Raw genomic sequence first — 20,882 nt, 5'->3', positions numbered from 1 at the left:
AGTAGCAGACTTTATGACACTTCAGCATGAATCTCCTACATAACCATAATACCATTATCATACCTAAGGATACTAACAGTAATTCCCTAACATCATCTCCAAACTTCCCAAATTTTCCCCCCAAATGTTGTACAGCTTTAGAGTTCACCACATCCCAATCCAATAAAGGTTCATTCATTGTGTCTAGTTGTTATGCTTCTTTTTTTTTTAAGATTTTATTTATTTATTTGACAGAAATCACAAGTAGGCAGAGAGGCAGGCAGAGAGAGAGGAGGAAGCAGGCTCCCTGCTGAGCAGAAAGCCCGATGTGGGGCTCGATCCCAGGACTGGGATCATGACCTGAGCCGAAGGCAGCGGCTTAACCCACTGAGCCACCCAGGCGCCCCTGTTATGCTTCTTTTAATCCACAATAGTCTCCCATCATTTTTGTCTGTTTTCCAGGACACTGTCTAAAGAGTCCTAGCCAGTTGTCTTGTCAAATGTCTTCTTGTTGGATCTGAGTCATCATTTCCTCGTAGTGTCATTCAACATTTCCCTAAATTTCCTTTCTTTCTGATAAACTAGAAGTGAAGTCTTAGCTTGATTAGATTCAAATTAAGTAATTTGGGGAAGAACTCTTCTTAGGTGATGTCGTGTATTTCTTACCGCATTGCAACAGGAGGAACATAATGTCAGGCTGTCCTGCCTGACATTATAGGAACATAATGTCAGGCTGTCCTGCCTTCAGTGATGAAGTTTGAGGAGAATTATCACCAAATCTCTGCTGCAAAGGTACATTTCCCCCTTGAATGAGAATGTACAAATATCCTATTTCTTAGCAACTTTTACCCCAGTAGTTTTAGCATCCACTGATAATCTTTACCTGAATTAATGATTACTACGGAGATTGGAAGATGGTGATTTCCAAAGTCTATCATTCCTTCTACATTTATTAGCTCACAGTATTCTGTAAAGAGCAAAAGATCTTTCCTTTATTTCCTCCTCCCCCCTTTTTATTATCACTATCGATGTATGGATTTCTGTTGTTAAATCAATTCCCTTCATTATTCTCTGTGATGCCTAAATTATCCCAAATTTGGCCAAGGGATCGGATTTAAGCCTGCTCCTGTGACCTTTTGGTATGACCTCCTTAGTTTTTGAGTACTTCCTATGGATATCTCTGGTTTTAAAAGTTAATTATATGATGTTTATTTGCTGAAATTCCCGTAACATCTGCCCATTGGTTTTAGTTCTATTTTTAAAAAATTTTTTTTAAAAATGTTATTTATTTATTTGACAAAGAGAGCAAGAGAGCCCAAATAGGCAGAGCAGCAGGCAGAGGGAGAGGGAGAAGCAGGCTCCCCGCTGAGCAAAGAGCCCAATGAGGGGCTCCATCCCAGGATCCTGGGACCATGACCTGAGCAGAAGGCAGACACTTAACCAACTGAGCCACCCAGGCGCCCCTACTTTTTTTTTAGTTCTACTTTTATTTCCTCCATGTGGAATGTTGTGTTACTTAAACAAAGGTATTGTATTTGGGGTTGGAGCGTTTCTATGAAACCACTCCACTAACATTGCATGAGCCCATAAATCATTAATTCACACCTACTCATATACCTATATCCCATGTCAAAACAGCTGTATCAAAGGAGCCAGGACATCTGTACTCTGGAAACTATAAAACACGGATGAAAGAAATTGAAGATGAAACAAACAAATGGAAAGATATGCCATGCTCCTGGATTATTAAAATGTCCATACTACTCAAAGCAATCTACAGATTTCATGTAGTCCCTATCAAAATACTAACAACATTTTTCACAGAACTAGAACAAATAATCTTAAAATTTGTATGAAACCACAAAAGACCTTGAGTAGCCAAAGCAATCTTGAAGAAGAAGAATAAAGCTGGAGGTATCTCAGTCTCAGATTTCAAGATACACTACAAAGCTGCAGCTAATCAAAACAGTATGGTACTGGCCCCAAAACAGACACATAGAGCAATAAAACAGAATATATTCCAGAAATGAACTCACACTAACAAAGTCCACTAATCTGTGACAGAGGAAGCAAGAATATACAATGGGGAAAAGACAGTCTCTTCAACAACGGGTGTCGGTAAAACTGGTCAGCCACCTGCGAAAGAATAAAACTGGACCACTGTCTTACACCACACACAAAAATAAATTCAAAATGGATAGAAGGTCTAAAGGTGAGACCTGAAACCATAAAAGTAGTAGAAGATATATGCTGTAATTTCCTTGACATTGGCCACAGAAACATTTTTTTAGGCATGTTTCCTCAGGCAAGAAAAAAGCAACGAAGTAAAAAGGCAACCTCTGAATGGGAGAAGAAATTTGCAAATGAATATCTGATAAGGGGTTAATATCCAAAATATATAAAGCTCTTATGCAACTCAGCAGCAAAAAACCAAATAATCCAATTAAAAATGACAGAGGACCCAAAGAGACATTTTCCCAAAGAAGACATACAGGTGGCCAACAGACACACGAAAAGATGCTCAATATCACTCATCATCAGGGAAATGCAAATTAAAACCACAATGAGATATCACCTCACACCTGTCAGAATGGCTAAAATCAAAAACAAGAAATAACAAAGTGCTGCTTAGGATGTGGAGAAAAAGGAACAAACCCTCATGCACTAATGGTAGGAAAGCAAATTGGTACAGCCACTGTGGAAAACCATATAGAGGGTCCTCAGAAAGTTAAAAGTACAAATACCCTACAACCAGTAATTGCAGTACTGGATATTTACCTGAAAAATACAGAAACACTAATTCAAAGGGATACTTGCATATCTATGTTTATAGCAGCATTATTTACAACAGGCATATTATGGAAGCAGCCCAAGTGTCCATCAATAGATGAATGGATAAATAAGATGTGGGGTGTGTGTGTGTGTGTGTGTGTGTGTGTGTGTGTGTGTGTGTGTAAAATGGAGTATTATTCAGCCATAGAAAAGAATGAAATCTTGCCATTGGCAACAACATGGATGGAGCTAAAGCGTATAATGCTAAGTGAAACAAGTCAGAGAAAGACACTGTAGTGAAATCACTAATTTGAAAAGATATATATACACCCCTATGTGCAATGCAGCATTATTTATAATACTCAAGTTATGGAAGCAAGCCATGTCCAGCTACAGATGAATGGATAAAGAAGGTGGGGTGCGTGCGTGTGTGTGTGTGTGTGTGTGTGTGTGTGTGTATATACGTACAATGGAATATTACTCAACCATAAAAAAAGAATGAAATCTTACCATTTGCAACATGGATGACACTAGACGGTATAATACTAAGTGAAATAAGTCAGCCAGAGAGAGACAACTACTATATGATATCACTCATATGTGACATTTAAGAAACAAAACAAAGAAAAAAAAGACAAAAAAGTCAGACACTTAAATACAGAAAACTGGTGGTTGCCAGAGAGGAGGTGTGTGGGGAGAGGGTTGAAATAGATGAAAGGGATTAAGAGTACACTTATCTTAATGAGCCCAGAGAAATGTATAGAATTGTTGAATCATTACATTGTATGCCTGAAACTAATATAACACTGTATGTTAATTATACTTCAATTTAAAAAAAGGAGCCAGGTCAAAATTTCCAGTATACTGGGTTAGAGCAAGTCCTTCATACTGCTGCAATAACCACAAAGGTATATGAAATACTGTATGAAGGCTGGGTCATACCCAGCATTAGTTATTAAAATGATCCCAACAAGCCCCCAATGTTTTCTCTTTTTTTCTTAAGACATATTTACTTATTTTAGAGAGAGAGAGCATGGGGGAGCAGAGGGAGAGAGAGAGAATTTCAGGCAGGCTCCCCAGTGAGCACAGAGCTGGACATGGGGCTCGATCTCACAACCCTGGGATCATGACCTGAGCCAAAATCAAGAGTCTGATGCTTAACTGACTGAGCCACCCAGGTGCCCCTCCTCCACCATTTTCATATAGGTTTTACAGTGATTATAATTCATACATAAAAAGCATGTAAATGCAGAGGTGCCACCTTTTTAGGGTACACTCAATCAGCATTGTGTATTACTCTATGTATTTGTTCAGGCCAGTAAAGAAAAGCCTGGTGAACCTTGAGCAAACAATGTCCCTGCTCTGACAGATAAACAGAACTTTATCCTCTAGAATCAGTAGACCTTCAAACACATACAGACAGATGTAACCCTTCCAGAGGGCACATGAATTCCAGTTCCTCTGTTTGCAGATGTATTTCCAGTATCTCAAATTTGTTGGTGGCATTTGCCCACTGGGGAAAACAATTCTAATTATGTGTGAGAAGTTAATCAATCACATTCAATACATAAAATAGTATACCATTTTATTTATATTTCTTATTTCCTTTCCAGTATGGTCAAAACCCACTGAAGGCAGAAAGAATCCTTATGAAGTGCTTTGTAACTCTGGGCAGGGAGAATGGAACACTCATTGTAGTATAATAATATAACAACAATAAAATAATAATTAAAATAACAAAAATACATAATAATCGAGTGTGACTTTTAAGTATTAAGATGACAAAATAGGAAAGAAACCCTAATGCCTAGTTATGTAGGAATTTTTGAATGATGTGAAATTTTGAAATTTTTGAATAGTAAAAGGAAAAAAACATAAAACAAGCAAGAAAGAGAAAGCAAGGTAAGAGAAATGTTAAAGGCAAGAGCAGATCAAATCACATGTCAAGAGGATAAACACACAAGTACACCAATCATCCAGAACGTACCTTTGTTCAGAAGAGGAAGGAAGTCAGGTGCTTTTTCCCCAAAAACCCTTTGAGCATCCTCGGCTTTCATTGATACTTCCTTTGTCTGAACTAGGAAAAAGCCTTTACCGACCATCTGTGGAAAATAAAATTTCATTTAGAGTTTAAAATGAACTTCTAAGATTAAAACAGTATTTTTCTATTCTAGTATTTTTCTGTATACAATGAGATGCAGCATGTTGATTTTTGTTTGAATCATCCCTCTAATTCAAGGCTTTTGCTCTGATAAGTTTTCACATACACAAGATTTTTCCAGAAGGGTGGTTCTGGGTAAGAATTAGTGTGCACTGCCTAATTTGTTCGTCCAATGAGAAGAGAAGGGTTAAGGAGGTAAACTAGGGGACATTTATCACATGACGAAATAGCACAGTTCATTAAACATAACAAATAATACAATGGGGAAAAGCTTACATAATAATTTTGAAAAGCATGATACAAATATATATAGTATAGCCCAATAGTGATAGTCCATATTTATGAAGCCCTGCTGTGCGCCATGCAGTTTTATGCTCTTAACGTGGATAGCGCATTTAACACTCTCATGAGGTAGGTACTATTATTACCCTCATTTTACAGGTGAGAAAATGAAGGCACAGAGTGGTAAAGAAACTTAGTCAAGGTCAGACAACTATCAAGTAACAGAACTGTGATTGGAACCCAGTTAATCTGATAATAGACGAAATAAATGAAAGAGTATTCCTAAAAAGACTATTCAAGATATACTATGTTATGGAGGATTTTTTTTTGTTATGGATGATTTTTAAACACTTCTATTCTTTATTTCTACAATTCTGTATAATAAGTATACATTAATTTTTAAAATAATGATGAAAGTAGTTTTTAAAAATGCGAAGTATTCAACCACTTGATTTTTTTTTAGCACAGCCTATTGGATTTTTAAGTATAACCATGACAGACTATGGACTTTGGGAGACAAACTGAGGGTTTTAGAGGGGAGGGGGGGGGGGGGGGGGGGGGGGGGAATGGGTGAGCCCGGTGATTGGTATTAAGGAGGGCACGGTTTGCATGGAGCGCTGGGTGTTCCGTGCAAACAATGCATCAGGGAACACGACATCAAAAACTAATGATGGACTGTATGGTGACTAACATAACACAATAAAAAATAAATGAATAAAAGTAACAAACATATAGGCTCAACACAGAGCGCCTGGAAAATGAAAAAATAGAAACAAATATGAACCAAGGTGCTACCACTCAAAGGTGCACTGCCATTTGGTTATATGTCCTTTTACCCTCCCAGTTTTCTTTCTCTCCCACTACAGAAATAACAAATGTTCATTGTAAAATCCATATAACCACAAAAAGAAAAGAAAATCCTGCTCTTAATCCAACTCCTAAGAATAACCACAACTGCTAACACTTTAGTATATATATCTTTCCAGACTTAGATGTCTTAAAAAAAATTCGGATACTTATATAATATTCTACAAATTTTCACTTACTTGACTGTGAATATTTCCCAGTTATTCCACTATAAAATTAGTTTTAATGGCTGATAGTATTTCATCCAATCAGCTACATTATCCCATACCATTCCTTCAAATTGGATTCAAATTCAAATCCTTTCTCAGAGGCCTCGGTGCTGCCTCAGCAAAAAGAAACATACATACAAAGGTAGCAGAAAACTGCATGGACATCCACTGCCAGGTGATGACTACAAAGTTACTTAAAATATCAGAAATAATCCTTTACCTGTTTCTAATTTTCTAGATGGCTCACTACCTCTGATTTTACAGTCAGATTTTATAGTCAGTTTATGTGTTTATCTTTTGTCAGTTTATGTGTAAACTGACATAAGATGATAAGCTGACATAAACTGACATAAGATACATGACTGACATAAGATAAACTGACAAAAGATGATTAATTCAGAATACTGTTACCTAAAAACAAATACTGAATTACAAAACTTGATCGATTTTGATATCTCACTGCAGCTATCTGGAGACTCCTTTTTCATGGAAATTCTTCTACTTCTAAAGACTTGAAAATAGCGGTGACTACCCAACTTAAATTATGCAATACGTTACTTCCAACCAATTCAAACTACTTTTACTCTAATTTATCCTGTGCATATCTGTGATGTAGCTAAGAGGAAGCAAGAAATCTGATTTTCAGGAGAGAAAACTGAGGCCCAGTAACTTCTCTTGATTCCCTTTGGACTGTGTTTTCTGCTTTATCCAGCTTTTCCGGACTTCCTACCTCAAAAAACTATTATGATATATTTAATTTATAAAAACAATGGGAAACAAAATTCTGTGATACTCCTAGGGTTTAACAAAACCAGAGTCAGCAATCACAGTTCCAGTCGAAGCTGTCTTAAGGTATTCAGGTTGTGATATGAGAAAGACTCGAGTTTTGGGTGGGTTTTTCTTTCTTTCTTTTTTTTTTTCACTTCAGTATTAAGTAGCTCCTATGCATCTTTTCCTGGGAACGTGAGCTTCATTTTTTTTGAAAACACAGGTCAGCTCTCCTTTAATATGTGTGTAAGTGAGTGATCTTTTAGCATGTTTTGATACCCTCTTCATGTGCACTTGCATTTTCTTCTTTTTGTTCTCTGCCATTCCTTAATTCTGTGCTTTCAGAATTAGGCAGGCTAACTCCAACCAAAAAGGCCCAAGGTTTTCCCTTCTAGGCCAAAGGGTGGTATCTGCCTTGACTCCCCACACTTTCGGTCACACTCCTGCTCCCCCAGGCCCTCGTCAACCTTCCTTTCCCACTGAGGCAGATTAGCATCATGCTTAAGGGCTCAGACTGTGGTTTAAAGCCAGACTGCCTGGATTTAAATCAAGGCCCTGCTGTTAACGCTGAGTGACCTTTCGCAAGTTGATTACTCTCTCCGTGGCTCATTTTCCTCTGTAAAAAGGGGAATAAATGCGCCTACTGCATAGGTTCTTCTAAATTGAGTTACTTCATTTAAATCCCTTATAAGAATGCCTGGTACACAGTTAACACTACATAAGTGTTAGCTATTACTATTGCTGTCATTACATTTTTGTTTTAAAATATCTTGTAATCCGGAAGGACATCTAAAGACCATCATTCTTCCTGCTCACGTTGCTTTCAAGTGCACACAACACTGCCATTTCACGCATCAGACACCAAAAATTAAAAGGTTAAGAACATCTGATGACCCACGAAGAAAGAGTGCTCGTTTTGATGCCTTTTTAAAAAATTTAAACATGTTATATACTCTTTATGTCCACTTCTCAATTCCTACCAAAAAGGAGTTTAACCTGAATAATTATATCATCTGAAAACTGTACATAGATTTTTTTCTAAGTCACCATGCTGTATAATGAAAATGCTGACCTTTCAGATGTTGGATTAACATATGATTAGATAGCTCAAAGGCCAGAAGTGCTTTTTCTATATCTTACCAATGTGTTCAGCAGATCAGCATCAACAACAACAACAAAAATACCACAGTCTTCAAATTATACTTTGGCTTCTGTTGTTTTGAAAACTAGACTTCAGATATACTTTGTAGATTTCAGACATGGGTTTTCGACATTGTAGGATGTATAGCTACAGAGAGGAGATCATTTTTAGTTTTTTCTCCCCCTATAATCTTCCTTTGACAGAACAGTTACAATTTTTTAAAAAATCCATTCAAAAGGAGACTTGAGGAGTTTTCCATTCACTTTTTCATTTCTGGAAGTCTGACTTTCTTTTTTCTTTTTTTTTTTTATTGTGTTATGTTAGCCACCATAGAATACATCATTAGTTTGTGATGCAGTGTTCCAAGATTCATTGTTCATGCACCACACCCAGTGCTCCATGCAATCCTTGCCCTCCTTAATACCCACCACTGGGGTTACCCATTCCCCCCACTCCTCTCTAAAACCCTCAGTTTGTTCCTCAGAGTCCACAGGCTACTCCTTCTGAAGAACATCTGATTAATGGGTGACCAATACATCCCACCACCACCTCCCCACTGGAGTGCCCACCAACATAGGAACTGGTGCTTCTGGAATGCCTCATCTCTATGTCCCCAGTTATTTTTCCAGTGGAAGCTGCTTCTGCTAGAAGAACTCTTTTCTAGTCCCAAACTCACCGAGTCCCTGCTCCTGAGTCCACCATGTCTGCTATTCCGGCTCCCACCACATTCTTATGCACCAATCTCCCCTTCGCACCCATTTCCCCTTCGCGTAGCAACAGAGCAAAGGGAAATACTGTGGAGGGGGATCTCACAGTTGCCCCAGCGGCCGAAAGCTGCACTCCTAAATGTCTTTCCCACCGCCCTCCAACCAATTAAAACTCCAAATAAGTATTCCCAACTAAATAAGCTCATGCTTTATTGTGCAATACTACTTTTGTAAGCTTCCGTGGAAATCACTCATTAGAAAGAATGGAAGTTCTCTGAGGGCAGAGAATTTTGCCTATGTGTCTCCATCTCCAGCATATACCCTAGGTCACCAGCTTTAAGTTGCCATCAGTTTTAAGACACATTTCGGATGAGCAAAAATGTGCAAAACAAATGTGCATCCTACAGTCGATGAAATATGGCAACAGAAGTAACTCTTCACATAGTAAGTACTTAATAAACACTTACTGACTTATATTTTTTGAAGTTTCTGTGGGAAAATCTTTTGAGGCCCAAGCAATTGGCTTACAGATATATCTGCAGGGGGCAAGGGACTAGAACTTGAGGATTGCCTGTCTTCCAAATGGCCAATTGTGAAAAGAACAGAAGTTCTCCAGACAGTGGTGTGTTCCTATCTGGGTATGTGTCTGTCTCTCTTCTCTCTCTCCTTACCTCATCAATTAGTTTTCTGGCATTTGCGATAGTGTAATCACCAGCAAATAATACCACTAAGCATGACTCATCGCTGCTTTTCTGCCTCTGACCCCGAGATATTGGAACGATACTTCTATTGGCTTCTGTGGAAACGCGGACAGCTTTGAGCTCTTCGGTAGTAGGCAGAGGAACATGGTCTTGAACTACAGCATCCTCGGGAAGAAGGCTCCAGTTGAGCTCTCCTGACACGGGTGTAAAGTCATGAATGTTGCTCCAGGTATTATTGAAGATACTCAGCCCCGCGTCCTTGAACTGGAACGCTAACTCGGGGTAGTACCATTGGAAGCAGCCAAACTTGATGTTTGTGGAAGACTCAATGATGGGTTGAGTGGCACAGCACAGAAAGACTTCCAGCTTTCTACAATCCCGCACACGAAACTGTTGGCAGGCGAGCGTACACTTGCAATCTCTGCAATTCCGAAAAAACACACTGCCTTTCACAGGTCCCAGAAAAATCACACAGTTAGTACAGTCATCGATAGTAATCGTAGCAGAGTGATCAAAGATATAGATGTTACAGTTCTCACAGTCTTGAATGAGAAACTGTTGTCCCACCACTTGGCCAGGTAGGCGACCTACTGTTTCATCCTTCAGGCCACTGAACATGTAGTCTTTTGGATCAACCTGCAGGGACAAAACACAGGCATTGAGTATTACTAACAGTATTCAACAACTATTAGTCAAGTGTCTACAGGGTACCAGGCACAATTCTTGGTGCTAAAATAATAAGTTCCTACTCTCACCGACTTTGCAACATAGTAAGAAAATGAAAAGCACAAATTATTTCTTCCAGTAGTTAAGAAGAATGGGGGCAGGGAAAGGGAGAGGAAACTGTGATAAAGAAAGGCTCAAGGACATATCAACCAAACAATGTGTGGACATTGTGTGGATCCTGTTTCAACACACCAACTATAAAAACACTTTTTTGAAACAGTTGGGGAAATTCTCAGCACACAGCATTTTGGATGATATTAAGGAATATTTCAGCTCGGACCCTTTTTCTGATGTTTCACTTTTTAAATTTTTTTTAATTCAAGTATAATTACAGTTTTATATTAGTTTCAGGTGTACAATGTAGTGATTCAGTAATTCCATACATCACCTGGTGCTCAATCACAAGTGCCCTTCTTAATCCCCATCACCTATTTCACCCATCCCCCTACCTACCTCCGTTTGTTCTCTGTATTTAAGAGTCCGGTCTTCTGACTGCCTTTTTCCTTTGTTCATTTGTGTTGTTTCTTAAATTCTACGAGTGAAAATTTTAAAACTTCTGAAATTGGAAATACACCCAGATAGAAATATATTTCTTTATCCTTCAATAAACAGATGTGTGGGTCCTGGTTTCTAAAGCCCAACTGATTTCTGCAATATGCTACAGAAAATGGAAGAACCTGAAGGCACAAGACTTAGTATATGGCATAACTCCCATCTGCAAGTTTGATTCAAATATTTATTAAGCTTTTCCTACAAGGCAATTCTTCAAATGCCACCACTCCCAACTTTAGATATTCTAAACTAAAGCACACATAACCTTTTAAACAGTATGCCTGTAATTTGTCACATTATATGTTTTAAAATTCTAACTGACCTCTAAGAGTCACAGAAAGGCCATTTTAATTTTTCCAAATTACATTGGAGTCTACTTGCACTGTTCTACCGCTTTGCAAATATTGTATTTCATATAAAACTATTCGTGTGCCAGAAACAGACTCCTATATAGTAGGTAAATTTTTGATTACTCACAAAGGATAATTTACTCATCCCAACTATCACTAACTTAAAGTGGCTTATTCAGTATTGCACAATAAATGTTGTACTTATCCAGTTTTAGATAATGTACTAGAAGGCATACTAGTCTGTAGCATGAGGCAATAAAAGAGGCACTTTGTTTCCCAGTCTTAATTCTGTCACCTATGAGCAACATGATTTTGGAAAGGCACTTTAACTTCCCAGATCTTCAGTCATTCCACCAACATCTGAACACCCAATATGAGCCAGATAATCTCTCAGGCACTAATGTGAGTACGACCAGCTTTTCCCATAAAAAAGTAAACACTAACCTAAACAGATGATTTCAAAACAACTCGGCTGTGTAATGCAAGATGCCTAGAATATTCTGGAAACACAGAGGAAGGAAACCTGGGGTGGAGGAGGTAGGGTGTAAGAATTTACTAACAAAGTGAGAATGAACCAGCTGGAGTTCACCACATAAAACAGGTAAGAGTAAAGGATCCTCTCTTTCCACACCAGGCAAAAGTGAAAGAATTAACAAAATAAAACTCTTCAGAGAACATGAGGAAAACCAAACATGGTTTGGTGTTTACCAGTGATACTAGAATGGGAGCAGATGAAGCTAGAGAGATAGGCAGGGGCCATATTACAAAGCCTGGAAGTTATCCGTGGGCAATAGGGTACCACAGGAGGGTTTTAAATAAGAGAAATTTACATTTCAGGAAGTTTACTCTGTAAGAATAAGGAGGTGGGGCATGGATCTGAGACTCTTGCTGCCGGCAGTGGCTAGAAGAGGAAGATGGGATAAATTTGAGAAATACTGAGGAAGTAGAATCCATCAATTCGGTAATTCAACAGCTGTTGGAGGTAAGGCAGAAGGGTGGGTCCAAAATGATTCCTAGTTCTCTCGTCAGTGTTTTCCAACTGTTTTGGACTATAACGTGCATTAGCAGATTCTTCAACACAGCCCAGTACACCTGGTGAGTATTTGCACATGGACATACACCAAAGAAATAAAAGCTTCACAAATAATATTTACCCTGATTTTGTGTTAAGCCCCCCAGCACACACAAAATTTTCTATTATCCCCTGAAGGGTTTGAAAAAACACTACTCTGATTTATATGATTGGATGTTAGTGTGCCATACCTCAGAAAAAGTGAAAAATACAGGGGGCAACACAGGTTTAATGTGGAAAGAAGTATTCAAGCAATTGTTTCTAGGATTTTACAGGTGATGCATGTATATAAAGGTACTGGGGTGCCTGGGTGGCTCAGTCAGTTGGGCGACCCTTGGTTTCAGCTCAGGTCGTGATCTCATGGATTGTGAGATTGTGCACCGTGTCAGGCTCCGTGCTGAGTGTGGAGTCTGCTTGAAGATTTTCTCCCTCTGACCGTCCCCTCAAATAAATGAACATACCTTAAAAAAAAAAAGTACAGTATTCCAGTTTGGTCTCTAAAAAGAAACCCAATCAGCATAGTTGCTGGTTCCCTATTGCCTAAGATCAACCCCAAAGGGACCGTGTAAGGAAACACCAAGAAAAGGGGAAACTATGAGAAGTCCCTGTGGGGGCGTGTGGGAGGATAAAACAGAAAAGGAACCTCTGGGATTTCTGCTCTTGCTTCTCCCCCACCCTAAATCTTGAGACAACTGTGCTTCTCCCACACCTGCTGGGACTCAGATCTCTGGTCCAGACTTCGAGTAAATTTAGGGCAGGACAGAAACACTGTGCTGGTGAAGAGGTGGGAAAAAACAGGGGGGACTAACTCTGACAGTTGCTCTGGACCTCTCCAAACCCTTGTTAACTGGCAGATTAAAATCTAAGACGTATCTTCTAATGCTGCTTCTCCCAACTACTAATTGGTCAAGTAGACCAAAAAAATTAACAAAATACAGAAGCACTGAACCACATAATGAGAACAAGCTTAAGTTCTGCATCCAGGAAGTAGAGTGCACTCACAGTTTTCTTAAGGACACACTAAAGCTTTTTAAAAAATCATATAGTAGATCATAAGGCCAAAACAAATTTTAAATAATAGGTAACATACAGACCATGATATGAGACTAACATGTAATTAGGTTAAAAGTTAATAACAAAGGACACTTTTAAAAATTCTTGCCTACTTGAACATTTTAAAAACACACTGCTAAATAACTCATGGGTTAAAGAAGAAATCATAATCAAATCTAAAAATACTTAGAATTAAATGTTAAGGCACCACATTTGGGATGCAGCAAAGACAGTGCTTTGAAGGAAATCTCTAACCTTAAATAGCTATAGTAAAAACACTCAAAATCAGTTAAATGTCCATCTTAAGAAATTAGACAATAAACAATAAACCTGCAGAAAGTAGGAGAAAAAAGATAAATAGTAGAAATGAGTAACTTAAGTATTAAATATATAAAACAAAACATCAGCAAAGCCAAAAATATGCTTTGGGGGGGCAAAAAATAGGCAAACTTCTGGCAAGAATGACCAGGGAAAGAAGAACGAAACACGAACAATATGAATGAAAAGGGGGATATTACCATAAATAGAGGTTAAAGGAGAACAGTATCAACAACCACATACCAACAAGTTTTAAGAGATTTTGTCTATGAAATGAACAAATCTCTTTTAAAAATAACTTACCACAACTCACTCCAGAGGAAGTTAAATGCTTAAATAAAATGCTATTACTACTAAAGAAATACAACCAGTGGGCTAAGTGTTCCCACAAAGAAAACACCAGGCCCAGATGGTTTTATAAGCAGATTCCAATTTTATTTATCCCAGGTTCATGCAAACCCATAAAGACAATAGAAAAAGAAGGAACAGTCCTAATTCATGCTATTAGCCTGTCTGGCTAGACCCTAGTAAGAAAAACAAAGACATAAAAGAAGATTTTAGGTTCATTTCACCCACATCTATAGATGGGGGAAAGAAAAAAAAAACCTGCAAATTAAATCAATCCTATAAAAAGACAAAGCACCACAACCAAGCTGAGCGCAAATGGTTCAGTATTAGAAAATCTTTCAATGTAAGTCACTATTATGTGATAACAGCTTACATTTTACTCCTAAGTCCTATTGATCTCCTATGGGAATTTATTCTTCAGTAGACTGGAAGCACTTGCTGTGACCCATGTCCTCTGACTCCCCTTTGCCCAGATGGCCTTCCTTCTCCTAGTTCTTGTCCACCTGTCAAACTTCTGTGAAGCTTTCCAGTTTCCTCAACCGGAAGCCTGCTCTCCCTTTTCGGAGTACCTATATTACATTAAATACCAGTGTCCGTCCCTTCTTGTAACCAATCTATTTAAAACTGAAACACCTCCTTCAATACTACCTCTTTACCCTTCTTTATTTTTCTCCAAAGCACTTAGCTTCCTTTTAATGCACTATGAATGCATTATATTTATCGTCTTTATTCTACCAATCCTCCACTATGGACGTAAGCTCCATGAGGGAAAGGATTATCTGTTTTGCCCACCCGTTTCCCCCTGAACCCAGAACAATGCCTGGCAGCCAGAGGCACTCCACACACCAATAGTGAATCCATTTTAATTACTTAATCTTTGTTACCTCAGCGTGTGTAATCTGAGGTAGGTGGTCCCCACATGTCTCCTTAATAAACAAACGTGAAGAGTTAACTAAGTTTGGTCATCACACACTTCTCCACTGCCCATTCTCCAGAAGAGAGACCCTGATAATGATCAAGAACAACATGATATTCTCAGGGACATTCAGTCAGGTCACTGTTCGAGTTGGCCAACTTCTGAGTAGGAAGATAATTACACAGAAGGAGGCGGAGGCACTCTTAATATCAGGGCTGGGGTTCTCCTTTTTACATTCTCTTCTCTCCCATACCTGTGGTAAAAGCAAGCTGCGGCTGCCTTCCACTTGGAAGGGCCAGTGAAGGGAATGGGAATGTGGGCATGGAGCAGGCTAATGGGATCTGGATCTAATCCAGGCCTTAAAGTGGAGAAAAGGGAACATGCAAGAGTTCTGCTTTAGGCTTTATGGAGCGTAGGAACATTGTCTGGTCTTCCTCAGCCTGTCACCTTGGCACCAGTCCACCTCCCACAGTGGGGCTGAGAAGATCAAGAGCACCAGGATTAGGTGTAAGGAAAAGAGGCCCAGGAGTTGGCCTGTCTCTACCAAGGCCTCAAACCCAATGGGCAAGTAGAATCTTCAAGGTTCAGCTTATGGTTTATCTCACTGTACCAGAAACTCCTTAAAACTCTGATGTAAAACTTTGTGTGTATTCTCCTGGGGAATTAATTTGGGGTTCAAGATTCTGGCCAAATCATCTTTGCTTGAGATATGGATAACAAGTTCAAACATTTGCAAGCACATATATCTGAGAGTTAAGTAGGGAACAAACCAGTGTTTGGATAAAAAAAAAAAAAAAAAAAAAAACAGTAGGGGCGCCTGGGTGGCTGAGTTGGTTAAGCATCTGCCTTTGGCTCAGGTCTTGATCTTGGGGTCCTGGGATCCACAGGTTGGACTCCTGGCTCAGTGAGGAGTCTGCTCCGCTTTTCCCATTCTCTCCGCCCCCACCCCCATGTGTGCTCTCTCAAATAAGTAAAATCTTAAAAAAAAAAAACAGTTAATACCTGTTACTTAAAGGAATTTAGCGAATTTGTTTTGCATGGAAATGATACATAAGATGTATAGCATTTGAGAAATTTCAACTACGTTGTTTATAATATAATTAGTACTCAATCAGAAGTTGCAGTTAAGACTTGTTGTAAATGCTGAAATAATAGCCACTTTTACCTTTGAAATCACTGAGCTGCTACCTTAGTTTGCACCTGAAGTGTTATGTACGGAATACCTATAGCTTCTCCAAATTCAAACATTGAAGCCCTAGCCCAGGAAGTGATGGTACTGGGGTACTGGGGAGTTAGTCTGCTCAGGTTTAAAAGAAGTCATAAGGGCAGGGCCTCATGATGAGATTAGTGCTCTTAGAAGAAAAGACCTCCCTCTCTTCCTCCCTCCGACTCCCTCCATCTCCCTCAGTCTCCCTCCGTCTCCCTCCTCCCTGCACACACAATAGAGGAAAAGCCGTTGAGTACACAAGAATGTAAGGCAACCGAATATGAGCCAGAGAGCAGGCCTTCACCAGTGAGAACTGCAGAACTCTGGGCACATTACAATTCTGTCCAAATCCCTGTTGTAAGAGACTTGACCAAACTCTAGCATGGCTTCTAGCAGCACGAGCCATGTCTCTAGAAGGACCCTACCCCCCTACCCCTCGGGGGTAAAATTTTCCTGCCAGGGAAATTTACTATGTGTTCTAGCTAATACCTGATAATAGGCCTCCGACCTCCCTTTCTTAGAGCATTGATTAAAAAGGGCTCCACAGTTGTGAATATGTAAGTCTTAAAATTCAGAAATATCTTTTCCAAGGACCTGAGAGTCATTCCTTTGAAATACAAATATCAGGAAGGACAGGGCCTCTGTCTACCAGTCTCTGTGGGAGGACAGAATCCTAACTTTGATAACTGCGAGTGAACAAACACAGCTGGTTTAATCACATTTACACCGACCAACTTTGTAATTTTCACTTCTCTGACTCTCCCTGCTCCCTCATTTTCCTGATAAAATTGCTGAAATCACCTCTCCACAAACTGGAACACAGCTCAGCTCTGTCCCCTACTGTCAGCAGTTACTGAATAAAATCTCTTTTCAATGCTTTAACTAATGTCCAGTAGTATTTACCTTTGACACCAGACACTCAATCTGCTGGTACCTTGATCTTGGACTTCTCAAGTCTCTAGAACCATCTAATAAATAAATGTCTGCTGTTTAAGCCACCTAGTCTATGCTATTTTGTTATGGCAGCCTGAGACAGACTAAGACTGGTTGCCACAACAAAATAACAGACCAGATGGCTTAAACAACAGAAATTTATGTCTCTCAGACTGGAGGCTGGGAAGTCCAAGATTAAGGTGCCATCACAGTTGGTTTCCTGTGAGACCTCTCTCTCTGGCTGGCAGCCAGCAAACAGCTGCCTTCTCCCTTATATCCTCCTCACATGGCCTTCCCTGGTGAGTGCAGGGCAAGCTCTCTGCTGTCGCTTCTCATAAGGACACTAATCCTATCAGATAAGGACCCCAACCTATGATCTCCTTTAACCGTAATTACTTCCTTTGAGGCCCCATCTCCAAACACAGCCACACAGAGAGTTAGGGCTCCAACATGGGAATTTTGGAGGGACACAAATACTCAGTCTCTAACAACTGCCAATGATGAGAAGTTAAATGTAATTTTACCATTCTTCTGAGTACTTTATCTGGACACCTCAGTTCTTCTAGTTATGGGGAGAAATTCATGCTATAGTTAAAGATCCTCTAAGCAAAAGAGTTCTAAAGTATAAAATTATTTGGACTGTCAATGCAGTCTACAAAGGAGAAATTTAGGATTTATGTTGCTGCACTTTCTCAACAAATCCCTAAAGTTCTTCAAAACAAAAAGTAATAATAAATAATCTGAAGCTTAGTACCATAGTCATTTTGCAAGAGTTACTAGTTCTCAAGTAAAATGCCCCAAATCACAAACATGGAAAGGTCATATTCCAAGCTACCTTTTCACGAGAGCCACTTATGAAGTGAGCTTAGTTTAGGCTGTATTTCTTACTATAATCCATAAAAGACAGTAGATACACTTTCAGAATCAAAGAAAACATTTCAACAGCTGCAATTCACCTGAGACAGCTAATAAACTAAGTTAAGCAGTATTTTCCTAACAGAAAATGAAAGTAAACATCTTATTGTTTTACTGAGCAGCAATCCGAATTTTCCATTAAAATTCATCTCCACGGGTAAACTTCCATAATGATAATCTGAGATGAAATGGTGAATTTGTTAATTTCAGTGGAAAGCCTGTCTGCAAAGAAGTCCAAAATAAAGCTCTGGAGTGTAAGAAGCACTGTTATAGGTATGAGATACCATTCTCACTGCTTTATAATCATTCACTCAATACTCATAAAAACCCCGGGACATGATGGGTTTTCCACCCTCCCACCGCACAGGCGCTTTCTCTCTCTCTCAAATAAATAAAGAAAATCTCTTTAAAAATACTCATAAAAACCCCTGTAAGAGTTGTGTACTATTATTTCTGTCTTACAGATGAGAAAATTTAGCTATTCAGAGGCTAAACGACTTGCCCTAAGTTACACAGTTAGTAAGTGCTTGAGCTCAGTCTCAGACCTAGGCAGTCTGGCTCCTAAGTATATTTTCTCGGTTGCTTCTTCACATTTAACCATATTCAAACAGAAACCAATGTTTACTGGCACTTAAATCAATGGAACAGAGTAGAGAGTTCAAAAATAGACTTATGTTACATTGGCAAAGGTGCAAAGGCAATTCAATACAGAAAGGATAGTCTTTTCAACAAATGTTATTGGAACAACTGGAAATCTGTATGTAAAAAAAGAAAAAGAATCTCTCATATTTTGCACCATATATAGCAATTAACTCAAAATGGATCACAGAACCCAACTGGAAAACCAAAACTCTACAACTTCTAGAAGAAAGCAGAGGAGAAAATTGTTGTAATCTTGGTTAGGCAAAGATTTTCTAGATGTGAAACCAAAAACACAATCCACAAACGAAAAAATTGAAAACTGGAGTTTTATCAAAATAGAAAATTTTGGGGGGCACCTGGGTGCCTCAGTCATTAAGTGTCTTCCTTCAGCTCAGGTCATGATCCCAAGGTCCTGGGATCGAGCCCCACATTGGGCTCCCTGCTCAGCAGGAAGCCTGCTTCTCCCTCTCCCACTCTCCCTGCTTGTGTTCCCTCTCTTGCTGTGTCTCTCTGTAAAATAAATAAATAAAATCGTAAAAAAAAAAGAAAATTTTTATTCTTCAAAAGACACTGTTAAGAGAAGACAAATCATTAATTGGGGAAAAAATCTGCAAAACACACATATGACAAGGGATTTGTACCCAGGATATATTAAAAAAAAAAAAAAGCCTCAAAAGTCATTTAAGAAAACAAGCTAGTAAAAAAGGGGCAAAAAATTTTAATAAGCACTTCACCAAAGTAAATATATGGATGGCAAATAAGTCCATGGAAAAATCCTCAACATCATTAGTCATCAGCGATATGCAAGTTAAACGACAATGAAATACCACTACATGCCTATTAGAATGGCTAAAATAAAAAACAAAAACAAAAACAAAAAACCTTGACCATACCAAGTGCTGGTGGCATAGCAACTGTATCTTGTATGTTGCTGGTAAGAATGCAAACTGGCATAGCCACTTTGGAAAATAGTTTGGCAGTTTCTTATAAAGTTCAATATAAAATGTCCATGTGAGTCAGTAATCCCACTCCTAGGTATTCACCCAAATGAAGTGAAAAATTATGTTCACTCAAAAACTGCATGCAAATGTTTATGGTAGCTTTATTCATAATTACCCAGACTGAAAACAACCCCAATGTTCCTCAACTGGTGAATGGATAAACAAACATGGCGTACCCATATAATGCAATACTACTCGACAGTAAAAAGGAACTCTTGATACATGCAACAACATGGCTGAATTTTAAAAGTATCATGCTAAGTGAAAGGAGGCAGACTCAAAAGGTTACACACTACATGATCCCACTTATATGACATTCTCAAAAAGACAGAACTATAGGGATAAGGATGCCCAGCAGGTTTAGTTGGTAGAGGGTATAACTCCTGATCACCAGGTCAAGAGTCTGAGTCCCACGTGGGGTGGTAGAGATTACTTAAATAAAACTTTTTGAAAAAAGACAAAACTGTAAGGATAAAAAACTGATCAGAATAAATCAATCAGAGAAAGACACCTATCATGATTTCTCTGGTATGAGGAATTTAAGAGGCAGAGCAGCGGTCGTGGGGGTAGGGAAGGAAAAAATGAAACGTGATGGGATAAATAAAAAAACTGATCAGAAGCTGGGGGCGGAGTTGACTATAAAAGGAACACAAGGAAATTTGGAGGTATGATGGAACTGTTCTATATCTCGATTGTGGTGATCAGTTACTCAACTACGTTCATTTGCCAAAACTCGTAACTGTACACTTTTTTTATTTTTTTAATTAAAAAATGTTTATTAACATATACTGTACTATTAGCCCCAGGGGTACAGGTCTGTGAATCACCAGGTTTACACACTTCATAGCACTCACCATAGCACACACCTTCCCAATGTCCATAACCCCACCACCCTCTCCCTACCCACTTCCCCCCGGCAACCCTCAGTTTGTTTTGTGAGATTATGAGTCTCTTATGGTTTGTCTCCCTCCCGATCCCATCTTGTTTCATTTATTCTTTTCCTACCCCCCAAACCCCCAATGTTGCCTCTAAACTTCTTCATATCAGGGAAATCATATGATAATTGTCTTTCTCTGATTGACTTATTTCACTAAGCATAATACCCTCTAGTTCCATCCACGTCATTGCAAATGGCAAGATTTCATTTCTTTTGATGGCTGCATAGTATTCCATTGTATATATATACCACCTCTTCTTTATCCATTCATCTAGGACATCTAGGTTCTTTCCATAATTTGGCTATTGTGGACATTGCTGCTATA

General features: G+C 38.9%; 2 protein-coding genes across 2 annotated transcripts in view; one reads left to right on the top strand and one right to left on the bottom strand.

Annotated features, from left to right (window-relative positions):
• The window catches only part of LOC111150571 (zinc finger protein 674-like), an 886,492-nt gene that overhangs the window by 514,503 nt on the left and 351,107 nt on the right, over positions 1–20,882 (top strand). The gene's annotated exons all lie outside the window — the stretch shown is intronic.
• The window catches only part of LOC111150588 (RP2, ARL3 GTPase activating protein), a 53,925-nt gene that overhangs the window by 24,422 nt on the left and 8,621 nt on the right, over positions 1–20,882 (bottom strand). Inside the window, exons 2-3 of the mRNA XM_022508095.1 lie at positions 9,558–10,223; positions 4,739–4,853 (exon numbers count right to left, since the gene is read on the bottom strand). Of these exons, the coding sequence (XP_022363803.1) occupies positions 4,739–4,853; positions 9,558–10,223 (781 nt within the window). The remainder of the gene's footprint in view (positions 1–4,738; positions 4,854–9,557; positions 10,224–20,882) is intronic.

This window comes from Enhydra lutris, unplaced genomic scaffold (genome assembly GCF_002288905.1).
Source record: "Enhydra lutris kenyoni isolate GAN:26980312 unplaced genomic scaffold, ASM228890v2 scaffoldscaffold23, whole genome shotgun sequence".
NCBI lineage: Eukaryota > Metazoa > Chordata > Mammalia > Carnivora > Mustelidae > Enhydra > Enhydra lutris.
The sequence above is the reverse complement of the archived record's forward strand: the minus strand, read 5'-3'. Positions and strand labels throughout refer to the sequence as shown.